The 18,755-nt window shown below is 43.4% G+C and overlaps 1 protein-coding gene across 1 annotated transcript in view; it reads left to right on the top strand.

Annotated features, from left to right (window-relative positions):
* ppm1g (protein phosphatase, Mg2+/Mn2+ dependent, 1G) overlaps positions 1-18,755 on the top strand; it is a 41,229-nt gene that overhangs the window by 9,692 nt on the left and 12,782 nt on the right. Inside the window, exons 2-5 of the mRNA XM_070889113.1 lie at positions 8,886-8,955; positions 12,313-12,398; positions 14,761-14,887; positions 17,860-18,371. Of these exons, the coding sequence (XP_070745214.1) occupies positions 8,886-8,955; positions 12,313-12,398; positions 14,761-14,887; positions 17,860-18,371 (795 nt within the window). The remainder of the gene's footprint in view (positions 1-8,885; positions 8,956-12,312; positions 12,399-14,760; positions 14,888-17,859; positions 18,372-18,755) is intronic.

Below are 18,755 nucleotides of genomic sequence, written 5' to 3'. Positions count from 1 at the left end.
TGTATGCGAGCTGATGCGTTGGCATTGACAGCCTTGCTGTCTGACAACAAGGATGTGAGTGACTTATGGTCCGTCTTTAATTCAAACTTCCTACCAAAGAGGTACTGATGCATTTTCTTTACACCATTGACACATGCAAGCGCTTCCTTCTCGACCATCCCATCTCCCCGTTCTGCTTGAGAGAGCAACCTGGAGACATAAGCCACAGGTTGTAGCTGACCCTCAGCATTACCCTGCTGCAACATGCACCCAACCCCATAGGACGATGCATCACATGTCAGAAATAAACTTTTGCAAGGGTCGTACAGGGTCAACAGCTTGTTTGAACACAGTAAGTTTCGCGCCCGATCAAAAGCCCGTTCCTGACAGTCCCCCCAAAACCAATCGCAACCCTTATGCAGGAGCACGTGTAGCGGCTCCAACAACGTGCTCAAGTTCGTCAGAAAGTTCCTGTAATAGTTCAACAGTCCCAGGAATGAACGCAGCTCCGATGTGTTGCAGGGCCCGGGTGCTCGTCAAATCACCTCTGTTTTGGATTCGGTGGGCCGAATCCCATCTGCAGCAACCCTCCTGCCCAGAAACTTAACCTCGGGAGCTAAGAACATGCATTTAGACTTGCTGAGTTCTTCAAAGGTTTTGTCCGACGGCTTTTCGGGTGCCAGTACGTCCTTCATGAGCACATGAGTCTTTGGCCCGCAGCTGGTCAAAAGATGAGCCCGACGCTTGTCGGCCGCTGCATTCCCCAGCCAGTCTTTCGTGACAAAGCTCTGCTGAAGCCTCTCAACAAAATCGTCCCAGTCTTCCCCAACACAATACCTTTCATCTGTGCTACTGGTGGCCATTCTCGTGGGTCGTGAATTCCTGTTTCTTGTCGCCAATGTAAAGTCCTTACTCTACAGCATGAAACCACATTCCAGGGACAAGGCCATTCTGTAACTTTAACTCTTTATGACAGCACTCCAGAAGTGGTGACCCTGCGTGGGACCTCCCTTTATATACCTGAGTGATCAGGTAAGGAGTGTCTCCCACAAGTTCACCCCCTGTGGTCAAGGTGTGCATCTGTGTTGTGTATACAGTAATACAGTGGTGTTACATTGTAGTTACAAACATGACAGACTGGGTCATTGTTTTCCCAACCAGAATCCGAACTACGGTATCTTAAGCAGATGCAGCTGGGCGTTGGTGCATTCCAAGCTCTACTGGATAAGTACATAGTAACTAACACGTTGTAGCTTTTCATCACCTGTGAAACGCTAATTTCCTCGGTGGGATCTAAAAAAGATGCCACTTTGTGCAGGATTTGCTGCTTGTAGTGTTGCATTATGCTCTGAATGATGCCTTGGTCCAAAGGTGGTAGGAAGGCTAATTTGTACCAGAATTGGCCCCTTGTTTGTGAAATTTTAAGAGCCACATCATGGCAAGTGGCATTATCTTTCAAAAGTACCACCTTGCACCGCCTTTTTATCAGACATTGAAAGACCACAGTCAAATTGTTTGCATCATCTAAGCATTAGCACTGCTTTCCTAATCAGTTGGAAAAGTTTTCACATTTTTAAAGCAACGAGGGTTCTTAAAGCAGTCATGAGAAATTTCACCTTGTCTGAACCCATTTGGTTAGCTGCACAACAGCAGTGTACGGTGTTCTTTTCTTATTTTGCCACCGGTTTACCTCTCTTTTATATTTTTGATCAGACCAGGCACGATAGAAAAGTCAAGTCTCGTCGCAGCTATAAATGCAGCCAGGTGCATACTCTCTGCTCACAAACCCAGCAACAATTCCTCAGTCCATGCATCAACAGCGGGTTTGTCGCACTCTGTTTTTCACCACACAGCATTTTGTAAACCAGGTTGTGTCTCACTTTCCAGCAGCAATCCATTTGATGCTTCAGAGCTTTCTGCGCCAAGTTCATTAGTTTTAGCTTCCAACAGGCAGTTGTCAAGCGGGAATTTCTGAACACTTTTGCAACGAAACCATCATCATCATAGGCAGTCCCTCGGAGTTGAGGATGACTTTCTTCCACACTAAAAATGAGTTCAATACGGGAACTACAGACTCGGTCACAGGTGGGGCAGACGGTGGTTGAAGGAACAGATGTGTGGGGTGCCTGGGTTGCCGCACACTTCTTCCGCTGTCGTTGCTTGGCTTCAGCTTGCTCTCAGCGAAGAGACTCTAGGTGTTCAGCGCCTTTTCGGATGCTTTTCCTCCACTTTGGGTGGCCTTGGGCCAGGGATTCCAAGGTGTCGTTGAGGATCTTACATTTTTTTCAGGGAAGCTTTGAAGGTGTCCTTGAAGTGTTTCCGCTGCCCACCTGGGGCTCGGTTGCTGTGTCGCAGCTCTGAGTAGAGTGCTTGTTTTGGGAGTCTCGTGTCAGGAATGCGGATGATGTGGCCCATCCAGCGGAGTTGATAGAGTGTGGTCAGTGCTTCAATACTGGGGATATTGGCCTGAGCGAGAACACTGATGTTGGTGTGTCTATTCTGCCAATGGATTTGCAGGATCTTGCGAAGGCAACTATGGTGGTACTTGAGTGTTTTGAAGTGCTTGCTGTACATAGTCTATGTCTCTGAGCCATGTAGGAGAGAGGGTATCACTACTGCTCTGTAGACCATGAGCTTGGTGCCGGGTTTGAGGTCCTGGTCTTCAAACACACTCTTTGTCAAGCGACTGAAGGCTGTGCTGTACTGTCACACTGAAGGCGGTTGGACCTCATCGTCTATGTTTGCCCTTGATGACAGTTGGCACTCAAAGTATGGAAAATGGTCCATGTTGTCCAAGGTCTCATTTTGGATTTTTATAACTGGGGAGCAGTGCTGTGTGGCAGGGGCAGGTTGGTAGAGGACCTTTCCCTTACGGATGTTTAGTGTGAGGCCCATGCTCTCTTACGCTTCGGTGAAGGTGTTGACGATGGCTTGCCGTTCTGCCTCCGAGTGTGGCCTGGCCTAGAGGTGGTGAAGGTTGGACAGACTCCCGTTTGTCCTGTAACTTAGATCCACTCCAGGGAGAGCTTGTTGAGGGTGAGATGAAGCATTGTAGCAAGGAAGATCGAGAAGAGTATTGGTGTGATGACATAGCCCTGCTTGACCCTGGTCCGAATGTGGAATGGGTCTGTGATGGATCCATTGGTCAGGATCATGGCTTGCATGTCATCGTGGAGCAGACGGAGGATGGTGTGGTGACAAACTTTTGAGGGCTACCGAATCTGAGGAGGACACTCCATAAACCCTCATGGTTGACAAGTGTCGAAGGTGTTTGTGAGATCAAAGAACGCCATGTACAAGGATTGGTGCTGTCCCCTGCATTTATCTTGTATCTGCTGCGTGGTGAAGATCATGTCCATTGTACCCCTTAGTGGTCTGCTGCGTGGTGAAGATCATGTCCATTGTACCCCTTAGTGGGTGTAATCTGCATTGTGACTCTGGGAGGAGCTCTTCAGCCACAGGGAGAAGGCAATTGAGGAGGATTCTTACGATGACTTTCCTGGTGGTCGACAGCAGGGAGATTCCTCTAGTTACCGCAGTCGGACTTGTCTCCTTTCTTGAAGATGGTCACGATTACAGCTAATGAAACCACCGAAGCAGTGCTTCATCAAACATTGCCCATCTTGGCTTTAAGCTTCCAATTCCTTCCCCAATCTTTCAAGGCGTCTACTTTTTTTCAAAATTCTAGAAGCCAGACATTCAGCAATGTTACGCATCTAGCATTAGAATCCTAAATTCCTTCAAATTATTCAAAATATCCATCTGCTCTCGCAGCGACAAGTCATGGCACTTTTCTGTTGCATCATCTGAAAATTTGACTTCCATTTCTCCCTCGCCCACACCAACAAATGGGTGGAAACCAGTTCTTAGGCATGCTGACCATCAAACCCAATCAGATTGAGAGATGAAAGTCTCTAGTTCCAAAGCAGCACACTTGCATATAAGCAGACATGTTTTTAAAAAAAAAAATGAACTTCTGACAATTGAAAGCACCCGGGGGAAAACAGGACTGTTAAAATGGGGAATTGCAATTAATGAATTTACGAATAAACGGGCGCAAATAGTCTCTGGGAGGGGAGGGGAAGGGGTGGGGTGCCCAAAGCGCTTCACAACCACTTAAGTATTTTTTTAAAGTGTAGTCACTGTTGTAATGTAGATAAACGCAGAAGCCAATTTGTGCACAGCAAGGTCCCAATAAAATTACGGCCAGGAATTTTTTTTTGAGGGATAAATGTTGACCAGGACACGAAGAGCTCCCCTGCAAAGTGTGCTAGGTCTGTGTTAAAGTTGAAGGAAAGCCCAGGGAGAGTGTACCTTTCCTGTTTTTCAAATCCTCATCGAAAAATGTTAGTGCAATACAAATGCGGATAGTGTAGTTTTTCCGAGTGCATCGGGGAGCTATGAATGTTCCTTCTCTTCTTCCCCCCCCCCCCCCCCCCCCCCCCCCCCCCCCCCGCAGTTGGAAATTCTCTTGTTAACCCCATACATCTTGTTATCTACTCGCTTTCAAAAGCTGCTTCAAAATCTAAATCTTTTAACATGCTTGCAACTACCTCCCCTAGCGTTTCTCTACCGTTACCCTGTTTGTATTGTCTGACGAAGACTACCTCCCCTAGCCTTTACCATAACCCCGTTTTTATATATTCAACATTTTCCTGCTTTTAAGCAGGTTACTGGTCATTTGACTGATACCTCTGCTCTGTCAAGTTATCTCTCTATTTTCACATTCTTCTCCCCCCTGCCAACCCCAACACCTTTCTAATCCAATTGCCCCTCCAGACTTCATTTTCCATTTAAACAATTAAAGAGTGTGTTACAAAAGATATGAAGTACTGTAATATAAACTTGATTACATTGTAACTTTAAAAGTAGGGTCGTTTGAGTCCTGGCATTTATAATTCTCTACAAATTGACTATCCTTATTTATGTCTCAATGTCTGTAGCTGGTCTTACTGTATTCATATACAGGTTGACTATCCAGTTTGATTTAACCAGGAGTCCAAAGCTGGAAAAATAATTGTAAGAGTATCTTTATTCTGGAAGTCAGACACATACTGTTGAATATTTTAATCTCCATGCTAATATAAATGTAGGAAAAGGTGCGACTGGTTGTAGAGTATTTTGGGGGACCTGTTTTACTGTGCTCTAACATAGCATTAATGGTTGTAGTGGGAAATTCAAAATATCCCATGGTGACCACATCATGAAGATGACTTTCCCTTTAGCTGGATGAAAGGAGTTAGAACCAAAGAACTTTACAGCATTGATGGAGGCCATTTGGCCCATCATGTCAGTTGGCTTTGTGCTAAAATAATACAATACTAGTCACATTGCCTTGCTGTCCTCCCCATAGATTTGTATCTTCCTCTAATTCAAATGTTTATCTAATTTCCCTTAAAAACGTAAATCGGCCGCTGGCTCAACCACTCCAGCAAGGCATTCCATGCTCCCGCAACCTTCTATGTAAAGAAACTTCTCCTAACCCCTCCTTTGCTCTGAGTTTTAAATTGTTTGGGGTCAGTGCAGAAGGTCATCAAGAGGAAATTGTCTTTCTCTGTGACTGTGACCGTGGTAAACTATCCTCCTCGTCCTTCTACACCTGTCTGCAACCTTTGACACGGTTGAGCGCACTATCCTCCAATGCCGCTCCACCGTTGTCTAGCTGGATGAAAATGCACTCCATTCTTATGTCTTCCTTAACCACCTCCGATTTCTCATCGAGATGCTGCCCATTGGCGACATCATTCGACAACACAGCATCACGTTCCACGTGTACGCTGGTGACACCCAGCTCTACCTCGCCACCTACTCACAACTCCTCCACTATCTCTCGATTGTCTGACTGCTTGGCAGCTGTCTGAGGCTGAACTAGACTGTTCTCAACTTTGGTGGCCTATGTGACTCCCAGATGAGCTTCCGACCACATGTCGGCGCCATCAGTAAGACTGTCTATTTCCACCTCGAACATCACCCGACTCCGCCCCTGCCTCAGCTCATCTGCTGAAACCTTCATCCATGCCTTTGCTACCTCCAGACTTGCCTATTCCAAGGTGCTTGTGGTTGGCCTACCATCTTCCACCCTCCATAAACTTGAAGTTGTCCAAAACTCTGCTACCTGTATCCTAACTTGCACCAAGTCCCGTTCACTCATCACGCTGACATACATTGGCTCCCGGTTAAACAACTCCTCAATTTTCAAATTCTCATTCTTGTTTTCAAATCCGTCTATGGCCTCGCCCCTTCCTATCTCTCTAACCTCCTACAACAATTTCAGTCGCTCCATCATTGGTGGCTATGCTTTCAGCTGCCTAAGCTGTGGAATTATCTCCCTAAACCTTTTAAGACGTTCTTTAAAATCTATTTCTTTGACCAAGCTTTTAGTCATCTGACCTAATCATATGCAGCTTGGTGTCAATTTTGTCTGATAATGCTCATGTGAAGCACCTTGGGACATTTTACTATGTTAAAAATGCTATATAAATGCGAGTTGTTCTATCACTTTATCAGAACCCTTCATAATTTAAGAAAAACCCTCCATTTAATCTCCTCTTGGGTGTTCTCTGCTCCAGTGGAAATGGTCCCAGTCTGTCTCCTGATAACTCTTTGTTTCCCATGTGCTATCATCCTGATTAATCTACAGTACATGCTCTCTGCCTTTAGCATCCTTTCGGGAAAAGGCGCACACTAATGTTTTGTACAAGTTTATAATTGTTTCTTTACGCTTGTACGCTCTGCCCTTATTGATGAAGCCCAAAATCCTAATTAACATTTTAGTGCAGGTATTAATGTTGAGGCATGAACCAAACACAGAATTCCAACACTAATATTTGAATGATCTATTCGTCGTCTCTCTCTTGGCTTGGAGTCCTCGGAGTCTGCTGGTTAAGACTGGGCAACATGATTGATTTTTATATAAAGTATAAACTTGTTGGTTGAAACAACCAACTTTTAGAGCATAGGTCTCATTAAAAGTTAAAGATCTGTTTTGGATCATTCTTGGGGGTAGCTGGAATGATTCAACTTCGTGAGGAAACTGAATTAATAGCCAAGTTCAAATGTCAAGATTGTAGTTGTACATTGGATTGGTTTTCACCCATCCTTAATTTAGCTGCCACAGTATCTCCTATAAGCCAGTTCTTAAGCCATCAATAGATGCGACTGGAAAAAAACTTGATGATATTTAAGTTAATTTTAACATTGACCTATATAGAAGAATTTTGAAAGATTATTTAATGTAAGAGCAACTTGTAATTTTCCAGATTGTGCTCTCCTGCTCAGATCAGCTGAAGGCTAAGGAGTTATTCAAAAAGGGTTTAATCATGAGGGCGTTTGCGAATTTGCAAAATGTGTTTTTCTTTTGCTTGCTGCACTTTTCTGAAAGAAAAATCCCTAATAGACTGAGGTAGCATGTACTCGCATGTTAGATAACATGTCCTTAGTTCAAGATATAGAATCATAGAAGTTTACAGCACAGAAGGAGGCCATTCGGCCCATCGTGTCGGAACCGGCCGACAAAGAGCTATCCAGCCTAATCCCACTTTCCGGCCCTTGGTCCGTAACCTTGTACGTTACGGCACTTCAAGTGCATTCCAAGTAATTTTTAAATGCTAAGAGGGTTTCTGCCTCTACCACCCTTTCAGGCAGAGAGTTCCAGACTCCCACCATCATCTGGGTGAACAAACCTTCTCTCCTCCCTTCTAAACCTCCTGCCAATTACTTTAAATCTATGCCCCCTGGTTATTGACCCCTCTGCTAAGGGAAATGGGTCCATTCTATCTCGGCCCCTCATAATTTTATACACCTCAATAAGGTCTCCACACAGCCTCCTCTGTTCCAAAGAAAACCACTCCAGCCTATCCAATCGTTCCTCATAGCTAAAATTCTCCAGTCCAGGCAACATCCTCATAATTCTCCTCTGTACCGTCTCTAGTGCAATCACATCTTTCTTGAAATGTGGTGACCAGCACTGCATGCAGTACTCAAGCTGTGGCCTAACAAGTGTTGTATACAGTTCAAGCATAACCTCCCTGCTCTTGTATTCTGTGCCTTGGCTAATAATGACAAGTATCCCTTATGCCTTCTTAACCACCATATCTACTTGTCCTGCTACCTTCAGGGATCTGTCAGCATGCACTCCAAGGTCCCTCTGTTCCTCTACACTTCTGTGTCCTACTATTTATTGTGTATTCCTTGCCTTGTTAACCCTCCCCAAATGCATTACCTCACGTTTCTCCAGATTGAATACCATTTGCCACTGTTCAGCCCACCTGACCAGTCCACTGATATCTTCCTGCAATCTACAGCTTTCTTCTTCATTATCAACCACATAGCAAAGCTCAGCCTATCGGTCACAAATACACCCATCGACCATTACCCTTTGCTTCCTGCCTCTGAGCCACTTTTGGATCCAACTTGGCACTTTGCCTTGGATCCCATGGCCGCTTACTTTTGTGACCAGTCTGCCATGCGGGATCTTATCGAAAGCCTTGCTAACACTACATCAAATGCACTACCCTCATCGATCCTCCTTGTTACCTCCTCAAAATATTCAATCGAGTTAGTCAGACACGACCTTCCCTTAACAAATCCATGCTGACTGTCCTGATCTGTATCAGACCATTTTATTATTGTGAGCATTTGCATTATTTTTGACAGCACTCAATGACTAACTGGAATATTGATGCTGTAAAGGCCGTCATATTTGCATTTCAAGATATTAAAATTATGTCATAGTAATATATGTTGAACGGTAATACGTACAGGCAGCTAGGCCTGATAAGAAAACCTGTTACACTAGTGAAGTTAGCAAGTTTCTTAGTAATGTGGTGATTCCAATTTAAACATGGCAGATCATTGCTCAGATATTTGTACAAACTGAAAATGTATTCTGAATTTCTATTTTTCAGGATGCCCATAACTGTATCCCTGATTTGGATGATGAAACTGCTATGTTTGCAGTTTATGACGGACATGGAGGTAAGAGAATGTGAGCAATAGAATTATTTTGCCTGCAGGGTCATTGTGCGTCCATACATGCAAGAGTGTAGTCTGTGGACATAGGAATTTATGACAAATATCAACAAGGACACATTAAAATGGGGACTGAATAAATATTTGCACGCCCTGCTGCCCTGTTTCACCTGAAGACTGCTCTTTGTCTTGATTCCCCGTGTGAAGTACTGCAGGGAGTTGACTTGCCACACAGGCTGCAACCTTGGATACGAACATATGAAAATGACATGATGCCTGGTGCGTCATGACTAGACACTTCCTACCCCCCCAAGCAATGTAATCTCCTGGGAGAGGCAAATAAGGAAAAAATAGAATAGAATCTGGAACATTCCTGTCGGATCAACTCAGGCGATTGAAAAATGTTTGGGGTTGTGCGTGATGTATATCATTTATTTCTCGTCGTTTTCCAGCAGGTCCAGACAGGAATGCATATGACTTCCAGAAACTTTTCCCAATTGGGAAACCTGCAAATATAGTACACGTTTTGGGATTGATTCAGTCATGCGTTAACTCATTAACTAGCTACCTTGTCAATTGTGTTTGATTTGTTAGCTCATCTAACTTGGCTGCTATGGGATTAAACTATGTAAAGCACAAGAATTTTTCAGTGATCAGTTTTGGGCAGTAGTATGTACGCATGGGGAAAGTAAACCCTATAAGCAGATGGCTGACATGTTTCAAGAGACTGTTGTTTCACATTTGCTGCAAAAAGCTGGGAGACCAGTGGAGTCCTTTTTAAATAGTTCTAACAATTTGCTATTTGTGCTATATAGTATGTCTATGTTTGCTTGTAACTCTAAAGAGAAAAGCATTTTGTAAGTCGTTTTAGACTGAGCGAAGTGGGTATTGTACTTGATGTCTTCTGCCTCCTGGATTGACAGGAGACTTAATCCTCGGTAATTTCAATAAGCAGTTTACTATAGCAAGGATTAATTGTAAGATCCTAGTTTCCACTAACTTATCATTGTCAGCAGTGATAAATGCAGGTTTCAGATCGTAACCGAAGCGGTCTGGAGTACTTTGCACAATTTTGGTCTCCTTATCTGAGCAAGGATATACTTGCCTAGGAGGTTGTGCAATGAATGTTCACCAGATTTATTCCTGGTATATGAGAGTTGTCCCATGAGGAGAGATTGAGTAGATTGGGACTGTACTCTCTGGAGTTTAGCAGAATGAGAGGTGATCTCATTGAAGCACACAAGATTCTGAGGGGAATTGACAGGGTAGATGCTGAAAGATTGTTTCCCCTGGCTGGAGGGTCTAGAACTAGGAGGCATATTCTCAGGATAAGGGGCCAGCCATTTAAGACTGAGATGTGGAGGAATTTCTTCACTAAGGTTGTGGATCTTTGGAATTCTCTACGCAAAAGGGCTGTGGATGCTGAGTTGTTGAGCATATTCAAGGTTGAGGTAGATAGATTTTTGGAGTCCTGGGGAATCAAGGAATATGGAGATCAGGCAGGAAAGTGGGAGTTGAGGTTGAAGATCAGAGATGGTCTTTTTGAATGGCGGAGCAGCCTCGATGGGCCATATTGTCTACTCCTGCTCCTAATTCTTATGTCCCGTTTGCACAAAGAAAACAATGTTGAAAAGAATCCAAATTGTGACTCGGGTTTTGAGTAGTTTGTAGCAATGGCAACTATTATATTGGGTCTGAATTCACGGCCCCTATGGACACGTACGAGGTGCCCACAGGGACCCTGCAAGTTCCGGGTTTAGGCATGCACTGCGCCTAAACCCGGAACTAGTGACCTGTCAGGAATCATCTTGACCGATCGTACGAATCTTACAGAAATAGGCATTTGCTGGCGGAGAGTTGGGTAATTTGCCCAACTTGCCCAGGCTTTTAACGGACAGATTTGTTTCAATAATTTAAAAATCTGTGAATTAAGTTAAGTTTATTTTCAGACCCTATAAAATATGTACATTTATTTTTCAAAAAATCACATTTTTGTTTTAAATAATTAATTCCATTGCATTTTGATTAATTTTAAATGTGATGTTTTCTTTAAATGTATTTGATGTATATTTTGGGGGGTATTCCCATTCATACTTATGGTGATTCCGCATATATATGTGCATATGTATAACGTCACCATGGGCTGGCGTGTAAATGAGGAAAATGAGGGGCTTTGATTGGTTGGACCAGCCCACATGATCCCAGGGAAGCTTGCTAAATGCTTGCATCCCTGGGATAAGTGAGCCTCTACGCAGGCCTTCGCCTAGAGGCCCAGGACTGCAAGTCTCCGAACCTCCCGTAGTTTTTTTTTTTAGGTCCGTGGCATCTGACCGCAATTTCTGGGCCATTGCAAACTCTGTTCTCTGGTAATTTCTGCAAACTTTAATTTTTCAGATTGAAGTTTGCAATCGTTTATACATCACAAAGATTAAAGTGAAAGAACCTAAATTCCACAAAACTGGTCTAATTCTTTAACTGGATAAATTGTTGAACTGGTGCAGTCATCCTTTTGAAGTGGGGGGATTCATCTATATTTGACCATTTTGCTGCAGTAAAAGTGAAGCCCTGAAAATTCTATTGTTTGAGTAGCGCCTAAAAAAACACGTGGTTAGGTGGGACACTTCATCAGAACATCTGAAATGTTAATCTGTGTTTCTCTTTCGACTGCTGACCATCCTCCAGGGTATTTTCAGTGTCTTACATTTTAATATTTTTGCAAAAGGAAAGGCTATTTCCCCCAATGGTGGCTTCCCCTGTACCTTCACAGTCACATCCAGAGCTCAATCCTTGGCCCCTCATATTCCTCATTTACGCGCATGGTGATGTTATGCATATGCGCGTGTTGTGTATATGCGTGGGAGCAGTTTCCAGATATACACCAATGAGATCCAACCATACATCACCTTGCTTCCACAACTGCCGCTGAGCAATCTGATGTGAGCCACAACTTCCTCCAGCTTGACGTCTCCAAGACTTGACCACTCTGTTGGGTCCGCTCGACACTGCATGTCTCGGATGACTATTCCGCCTTTCCTTCTCTCCTGCCCAGCCGTCCCCCGACACACAATTGTTCAAGCTGGCCTTGACATTGTGTGACCTGGGTGTCCGACTTAACCACAGCTGAGATTCAAACCCCACACCGAGTCCATATTACCTGCTTACATCCCAACGATGCTGGAAACCACATCTGTGGTTTCACCACTTACAGGCTTGATTTCCTACCTTCGTAATGATTTACAACTTATATCCTCTGGTCTAATGTGCATCCCACTCCCTGCACTCTGGAATTCATCTTTCCTCCATTTCAAAAGGGAAATTGTATGTTGAATAAAGTCAAAGCCCTAAATGTATTATTTATTCCAGGTGAAGAGGTGGCACTGTACTGTGCGAAGTATCTGCCTGATGTTATTAAGGAGCAGCAGGCTTATAGGAATGGAAAATTGCAGAAGGTATAACTTTCATAATTTAAAACAAAATGTGTTCAAAATCACAGAGCAGCAAAGCACTTGTGACAGTAGACTGGTTCAGATGTAAGATGAGCCATCTTGAGTGCTTGATTTCTGGACACAGTTGGTTCATAAGGATTGAATTTGGTTTTAATCTAAACTGTAAAAACCCAGATTTTTCAAATTCTACTTTAGCATCAAAAAATCTGTGTGATAATGAGGGAGAGGGAGCAAATTTGGAGAAAATAAAGTTTTATTTGCAACATCATCAGCATGCACAGATAACCTGTTAAGTTATGATGTCATGAATGTTTCCATTATGGCATGCACTTTTCTGTGCGATGGAGGGAGAGGTTATTTTATGATTGGGAATTGGCCTTTAGCAAATTGCCAGAAAGTCCCAGAATATATAACTGAAACAGTGAGCCCAATCTTTAATGATCCTTATTAGTTCAGTAACAATAGTTTTTCTTCCCCCTCAGACATAGCTTCCCTCCAAGTATTTGTGACGCTGTTACAATATTTGTCTCAAATGACTAGTTTTTCGGCTTTGATATTGTTAAATGTTGGGGGAAGTGGCTGGGTTATCTATCCTGTTCTCTCTTTTGGGATTTGGGTTAAATTTTGACTTGGGCTGATGGGTTAGAGTTTCTCTGGCTATTTGGGTCCAATATGCAATGTATTTGAGCTCTATGAAACCTAAGTAAGTGTCCCTTAATTTGGCACTAAAGTGGTAATCTCTTGGATCCTTGAAATGGGAAAATATTCCATTCCTCAATACTAAGATGCTGCGCCTTGGATACAAAAATTCCCAAATCATACCTCTTTTTGCATGTACAAACTAGTAGCTGGTGTCTCTCCAATCGTAAACGGAGAATCAAGGGATCTGGAGGTCGGGCGGGAAAGTGGAGTTGAGGTCGATGATCAGCCATAATATTGAATGACTACAGAGCAGGCTCGAGGGGCTGTATGGCCTACTGCTCTATTTCTTATGTTCTTGTGGAAGGGGTCACCTTGGACCACACACGCTCACCTCAGCAATCGACTCTTGTGGCATTGAGGGGGGGTGAGCGGGAAGCAAGTTATCAGCCTGCTGACAGGTGGGAATGGTATGTGGCCATACAACCTAAAAGGGAGACATTTATTAAAAAAAATGTTTTTTCTTTTGCAAGTGTGGAGGAAAAATATATTGAAGCTTCTGAGACCAATTGTACTAGGCCATTCTGTTCTGTATGGTTTACTATTCAACCACCAGGTGATGCGACAGAGCTGTTTAAACTCACTGCGGGCATCTAGTGGCAGCAATATAGTTGACACTATTTGCACTGGTCTGAACTATTCGCATATTTGTCCCATGCTCTGAGTGAAGCAGTCACATTTGCCAGTGATAATTTTCACCCTTTGTCTGCATTATGTTTTAGTTTGCTGCTCTATTGACAGTTTCCAAGAAAGAAGAGATGAGTCTTTTACAAAGTACCCTTTTTCCTAGCTGATTCTTTTAATTGTCAGATCGCTGGTCTTATGGCCTAACATTATTTCTAATGGCCTGTGTCAGTTGTGGTGAAAAGGAAACCTATCAAAACATTGCTCCTGTTTTTTTAGTATTACAATGCAATTTTATTATTTTTTTAATAAACACTTAACTATTGCGGTTAAGAAGTCAACATGTTGTTAAAAGATCTTGAATTTATATGATGCCTTTCAGATCCTCAGCAATTCACAGCCAATGAATTATTTTTTAAAGCTACAGTCACTGCTGTTTTGTCATGAAACATAGCGGCCAATTTGTGCGTACAAACAACCAATGATCTGAATGACGAATTGACATGTTTTGCTGCCATTGATTTAAGTGATGGATGTTGGCCAGGACACTGGGAGAACTCGTGTCTTCAAAAAAGTGCCACGGGATCTTTTATGTCCACTGGAACAGGCAACGAGAGCAGCACTGAAGCGTCAGCCTAGTTTGTGTGCGCAAGTCCTGAAGTGGGGCTTGAACCCACAACCTTCTGACTCAGTGGCAAGAGTGCTACTGCTAAATCAAGTTGGTACTACTCTCTCACCATTATCCTCCTGGGTTGGCCAATAGTGCATGGTTTCAGTAGATATGTGCAGGCGTAAATTATTTTGAATTTTAGAAAGTTTTGCAAAGATAATATACTGCAATGAGTAAGCAGTTCTTACTGAGTCTAGTTTTTGTGATTTATTTTCTCTGTCTCTTCCTCCTCCAGTGCCACCCCAAATAAGAGTTCCTCCTTTTTTATGGCCAATTATATCCACCACACTTGTGACTGGTCAATATTCTGAAACCCTAAATTGATAGTAAGATCTCTGGATTTGTTTTCCTTTCTAACCTTTTGAATTCAAGGCGCTGGAGGATGCCTTTCTGTCCATAGATGGAAAGCTTACTGAAGAGCCAGTCATCAAAGAACTTGCCCAGATCGCAGGCCGACCTCAGGAGGATGACAGCGAGAAAGTTGCTGATGAAGATGATGGTAAGTTGGAAATAAACTGATTTTTGAATGGAATGGAACCCAGAAACACAGGGTTCAAATTCTACAGAGAAAAAGTCTATTGTAAGCATGGGAGTGGCGTCATAAATAAAAAGTGGAGTAAAGTCCATTCTCTGCCTACTGATGGCTAAGGACCAGAATACAGTGATTTAAAGACTTTTAAAGAATTCAATTTTGGTTGCATGCCTTGTGATTTGACTTGCTACAAGCCAGCACTGCTGCTTTCCCCAAGAACAATGCAACTATTTATAACAATTCGATTTTTTTCCTCTTCCATTTCCCTCCTTGTGTATTAATAGACTTAACTATTCCAACGCACGCCTGGCCAGCCTCCTTAGTTCAACCCTCTATAAACTATAGAGCTCAGCTACTGCATGTGTCCTAACTTGCACCCATCTCCCCTACATTGGCTCCGAGTTAAGCAGTGCCTCGATTTAAAAAAATTCTCGTCCTTGTTTTCAAATCCCTCCACGTTCTCGCCCCTCCTTATCTCTAATCTCCTCCAGCTCTATATTCCCCCTAGATCTCTGCGCTTCGCCCACGCTAGCCTTTTGAACATCCCTGATTTTAATTGTTCCACCATTGATGGTCGTGCTGTCAGCTGCCTAGGTCCATCCCTAAATCCCGCTGCCTCTCCACTTCTCTTTCCTCCTTTAAGATGCTCCTTAAAACTTACCTCTTTGACCAAGCTTTTGGTCATCTGCCCTAACATCTCCTTGTATGGCTCGGTGTCAAAACATTTTGTTAATAGCGCTCTTGTGGAGCACCTTGGGACGTTTTATTGCGTTGTATAAATATATGTTGTACGGTGTGGATATTGCATGTCTGTTGATTCCCACTAGCCTAAGTCATTCAAATGTATTGGATATGCTCATCAGTTCCAGCTTTCAGTAATGCACTGGACTGAGATTGTCATTTAGGTTTATATTAACAATGAAAAGGTTGTTTCATTTTGCTACATTAATGTACTGAAGTTCTAAACGCTTAACACTTTGTTCACTAATGCTTAAACTGCATCACTGTTGTCACTAGGATTTCAATAAAATGTAATGACGGTCATGTGAATTTTTCATAGGGTCTACTTGAGCTGAGAAATAACCAGGAATATAATTTTATACACACAGTTTCTATCAAACTTCTGTCTGGAGAAGGCTTTTTAATCTTTATAATAGTAGAGTGAAGTACTGGTGATTATAGGTGTGTCCCGGGTGGTAGCGGCTGATTAAAGGTATCACACAGCAAATCGTACAACCTATAAAGCATACTACTTGCTGTACAACCTATAAAGCTGTGTAGACTTGCGTATAAGATTATGGGTGTTATTTTGGTTGAAAGGGTGAAAACAGACACTAAATGGGTGCTCTGCTAATAAAACATGTCTGACAGTAGTTTTAGCACCCAATTTTGGTACTAATTGTTGAGTACCATAATTTGAACTTGCCTGGAGGTGCTAAAACAGACACCTGTTGGTTTAACACTTGTGCGCTGATTAGACACAACTTTTGTGGAGCAGCATATTGGGCTCTGCCCACCCATTTCCACTGAAGGTATGGAGCGTACTGGCTGACTCTCAGTGGCAAGTTTCAGGAAGGCTTGGGGACGGAAGGAGATGGTGCACAGGTTCTCTGCCGGAGCACTGAAGGTCCAGGTGGAGGTGGTCCAGAGGAGGAGGGATGTCCTGTACCCACAGAGGGGAAGGACCTCACTTTCCTGTCCCACTCTCCTGCAGTAGCTGGTGATTCACTACCTGGCACCCTGTCGTCCTCCCTTTTCTCCTGTAGACAAAGGTGGACTCCGAGCAAGGTGCCGATGAACATCACCTTTCTCTTGGTGACTTCTATAAGGTATCCAATAATGTAGAGTAGCACAGCACTTACTCTCTTCAGATGAAGTCCTCTGAGAATTTTCCAAAATAAATGTTAGTGTTGGTGAAGTCTCCACAAAGTGTCCCAGAAAGTCTCCTGATGTGCCCCAAAATTTGTCTTCATGTATCCAGCAGCAAGTGAACAGTAAAAGGTGATGTGTCTTTAAGTAACACTCAATCCTCTGCAATGACTTGTTTACTCCCAATCAGCTGGCTGCTGCAAGGAGAGGACGTTAGTTGAAGCGTTAGCCACCAAAATGCCATGCAGCCTTCTTACTGAGCGCTGCCAGGCAATTTAATAGCAACCAGCCCCTTAAAGATCCTTCAGGCAGCCGTTACCAAGATCGTGCCTTGCGCTAAATGCAGGCTAAACTGACATCTTGGTTACCTCAGAGGTTCTTTAGCGCCTAAAGTATCTGGGGTGAATCACCCCCGATACCGTTTGGAATCTAAAAATAGGCAGGGAGAATTGACTTTTATGCAGATCAAGTCCCCTCATGTTTCCCTTCCAGCTTGCTTTTTTGGCATCTCAATTTTGAAAAAGATGGGACACCCAGCAGTACATTCATCTCATCTCATTTGTAACCTGTTAATTCTGTTCGACTACAGTGTTGTGATCTTTAAATGGCAGCTTTTCCTTCTGATTCCCAACTTCAGTCTAATCTCCCGGTGTTGATTTAAAATCAGGAAAAAGCCCAGGAAAAGACATATAGAAAGAGACGCTGGATACACGGGGAGGAAATTTGCAATTGGCAATGGGAGACAGAACGGAAGTTGGTAGGGAAAGTTAGCATTTAAATTTTACAGCGCTGAAGAAGCAAAACAATAGTGGATAGGTGTGCGCTGGTAGAAATGAAAAAGAACAGAGAAAATGAATTCTCATGAGAGCGTAGATATTTTCTTTTGGGGGGGGGTGGGGAGGGAGAGATGTTTTCTCTTTTCTATGTGGGTCGGATTATATTTGAGCATGTACAATAAATGCATTTTCCCGGCGTATTAGTGCCAATACACTTAAGTCCATTTGTCACTAATAATATATGCCCACCCCATCATAGTTCAACAAACTTTCCGTGTTTTTGTTTTCCTTCAGTTGACCATGAGGAGGCTGCACTTTTACACGAAGAGGCTACAATGACAATTGAAGAATTACTCACCCGATATGGACAAACCCAGAACAGTGCCAAACATGCAAAGAGCAAAACTTCACCTGCCATCAAGAAACCTCTGCCCAAAGATGGAGATAAAAACAAAACTGAAACGGAAATTAATGGAGAGCTGGAGAGCAGTGAAGTGGGCATGGGTGAGACCGAGAGCAAAAATGGGAAATCGGAGGAGGCTGCAGGGATGATCTCGAGCTCCGATTGCGGAGGCGAGGAAGCTGAAATAGGGAGTGGGGGCAACACTGCCGGCTCTGATTCGGATAAAGAAGCTGCCAAAGCCAACAAGAGCACCACCGAAGAGGCTGTTGTGTCATCGTCCACAGCTGATGCTGGGCCATCCTGCTCATCGTCTGCCAAATCACAGCGGGCAGCCAAGTCGATGTTCTTTGAGGACAGTGAGGATGAATCTGAAGAAGCAGAAGAAGGGGAAGACAGTGACGAGGTAGCTATTTCATTTCTTTTCCAATTTTCTCTTTGACGAGCTTCTCATTCTCTCTGCCTTTATTAAGGGCAAGTGAGGGAACTGGGCTTGGGGGGGGGGGGGTGGAGGGGAGAGAGAAAGAAAGACTTTCATTTATATAGGGTCATTCACGACCACCAGATGTCGTCAAAGCGCTTTACAGCCAATGAAGTACTTTTGAAGTTAAGTCACTGTTGTAATGTGGGAAACGCGGCAATCAGTTTGCACACAGTAAGCTCCCGCAGACAGAAATGTGGTAATGACCAATAAACTTTGTGATATCGGTTTGAGAGATAGATATTGTCCAGTGCACCGGGGAGAACCCCCCTCCTCTTCAAAATAGTACTGTGGGATCGTTTACGTCCA

The sequence above is a fragment of the Pristiophorus japonicus genome, chromosome 9 (assembly GCF_044704955.1).
Source record: "Pristiophorus japonicus isolate sPriJap1 chromosome 9, sPriJap1.hap1, whole genome shotgun sequence".
Taxonomy (NCBI): Eukaryota; Metazoa; Chordata; class Chondrichthyes; family Pristiophoridae; genus Pristiophorus; species Pristiophorus japonicus.
Note: the sequence above shows the minus strand (reverse complement) of the source record. Positions and strands in the feature narration are given on the sequence as shown.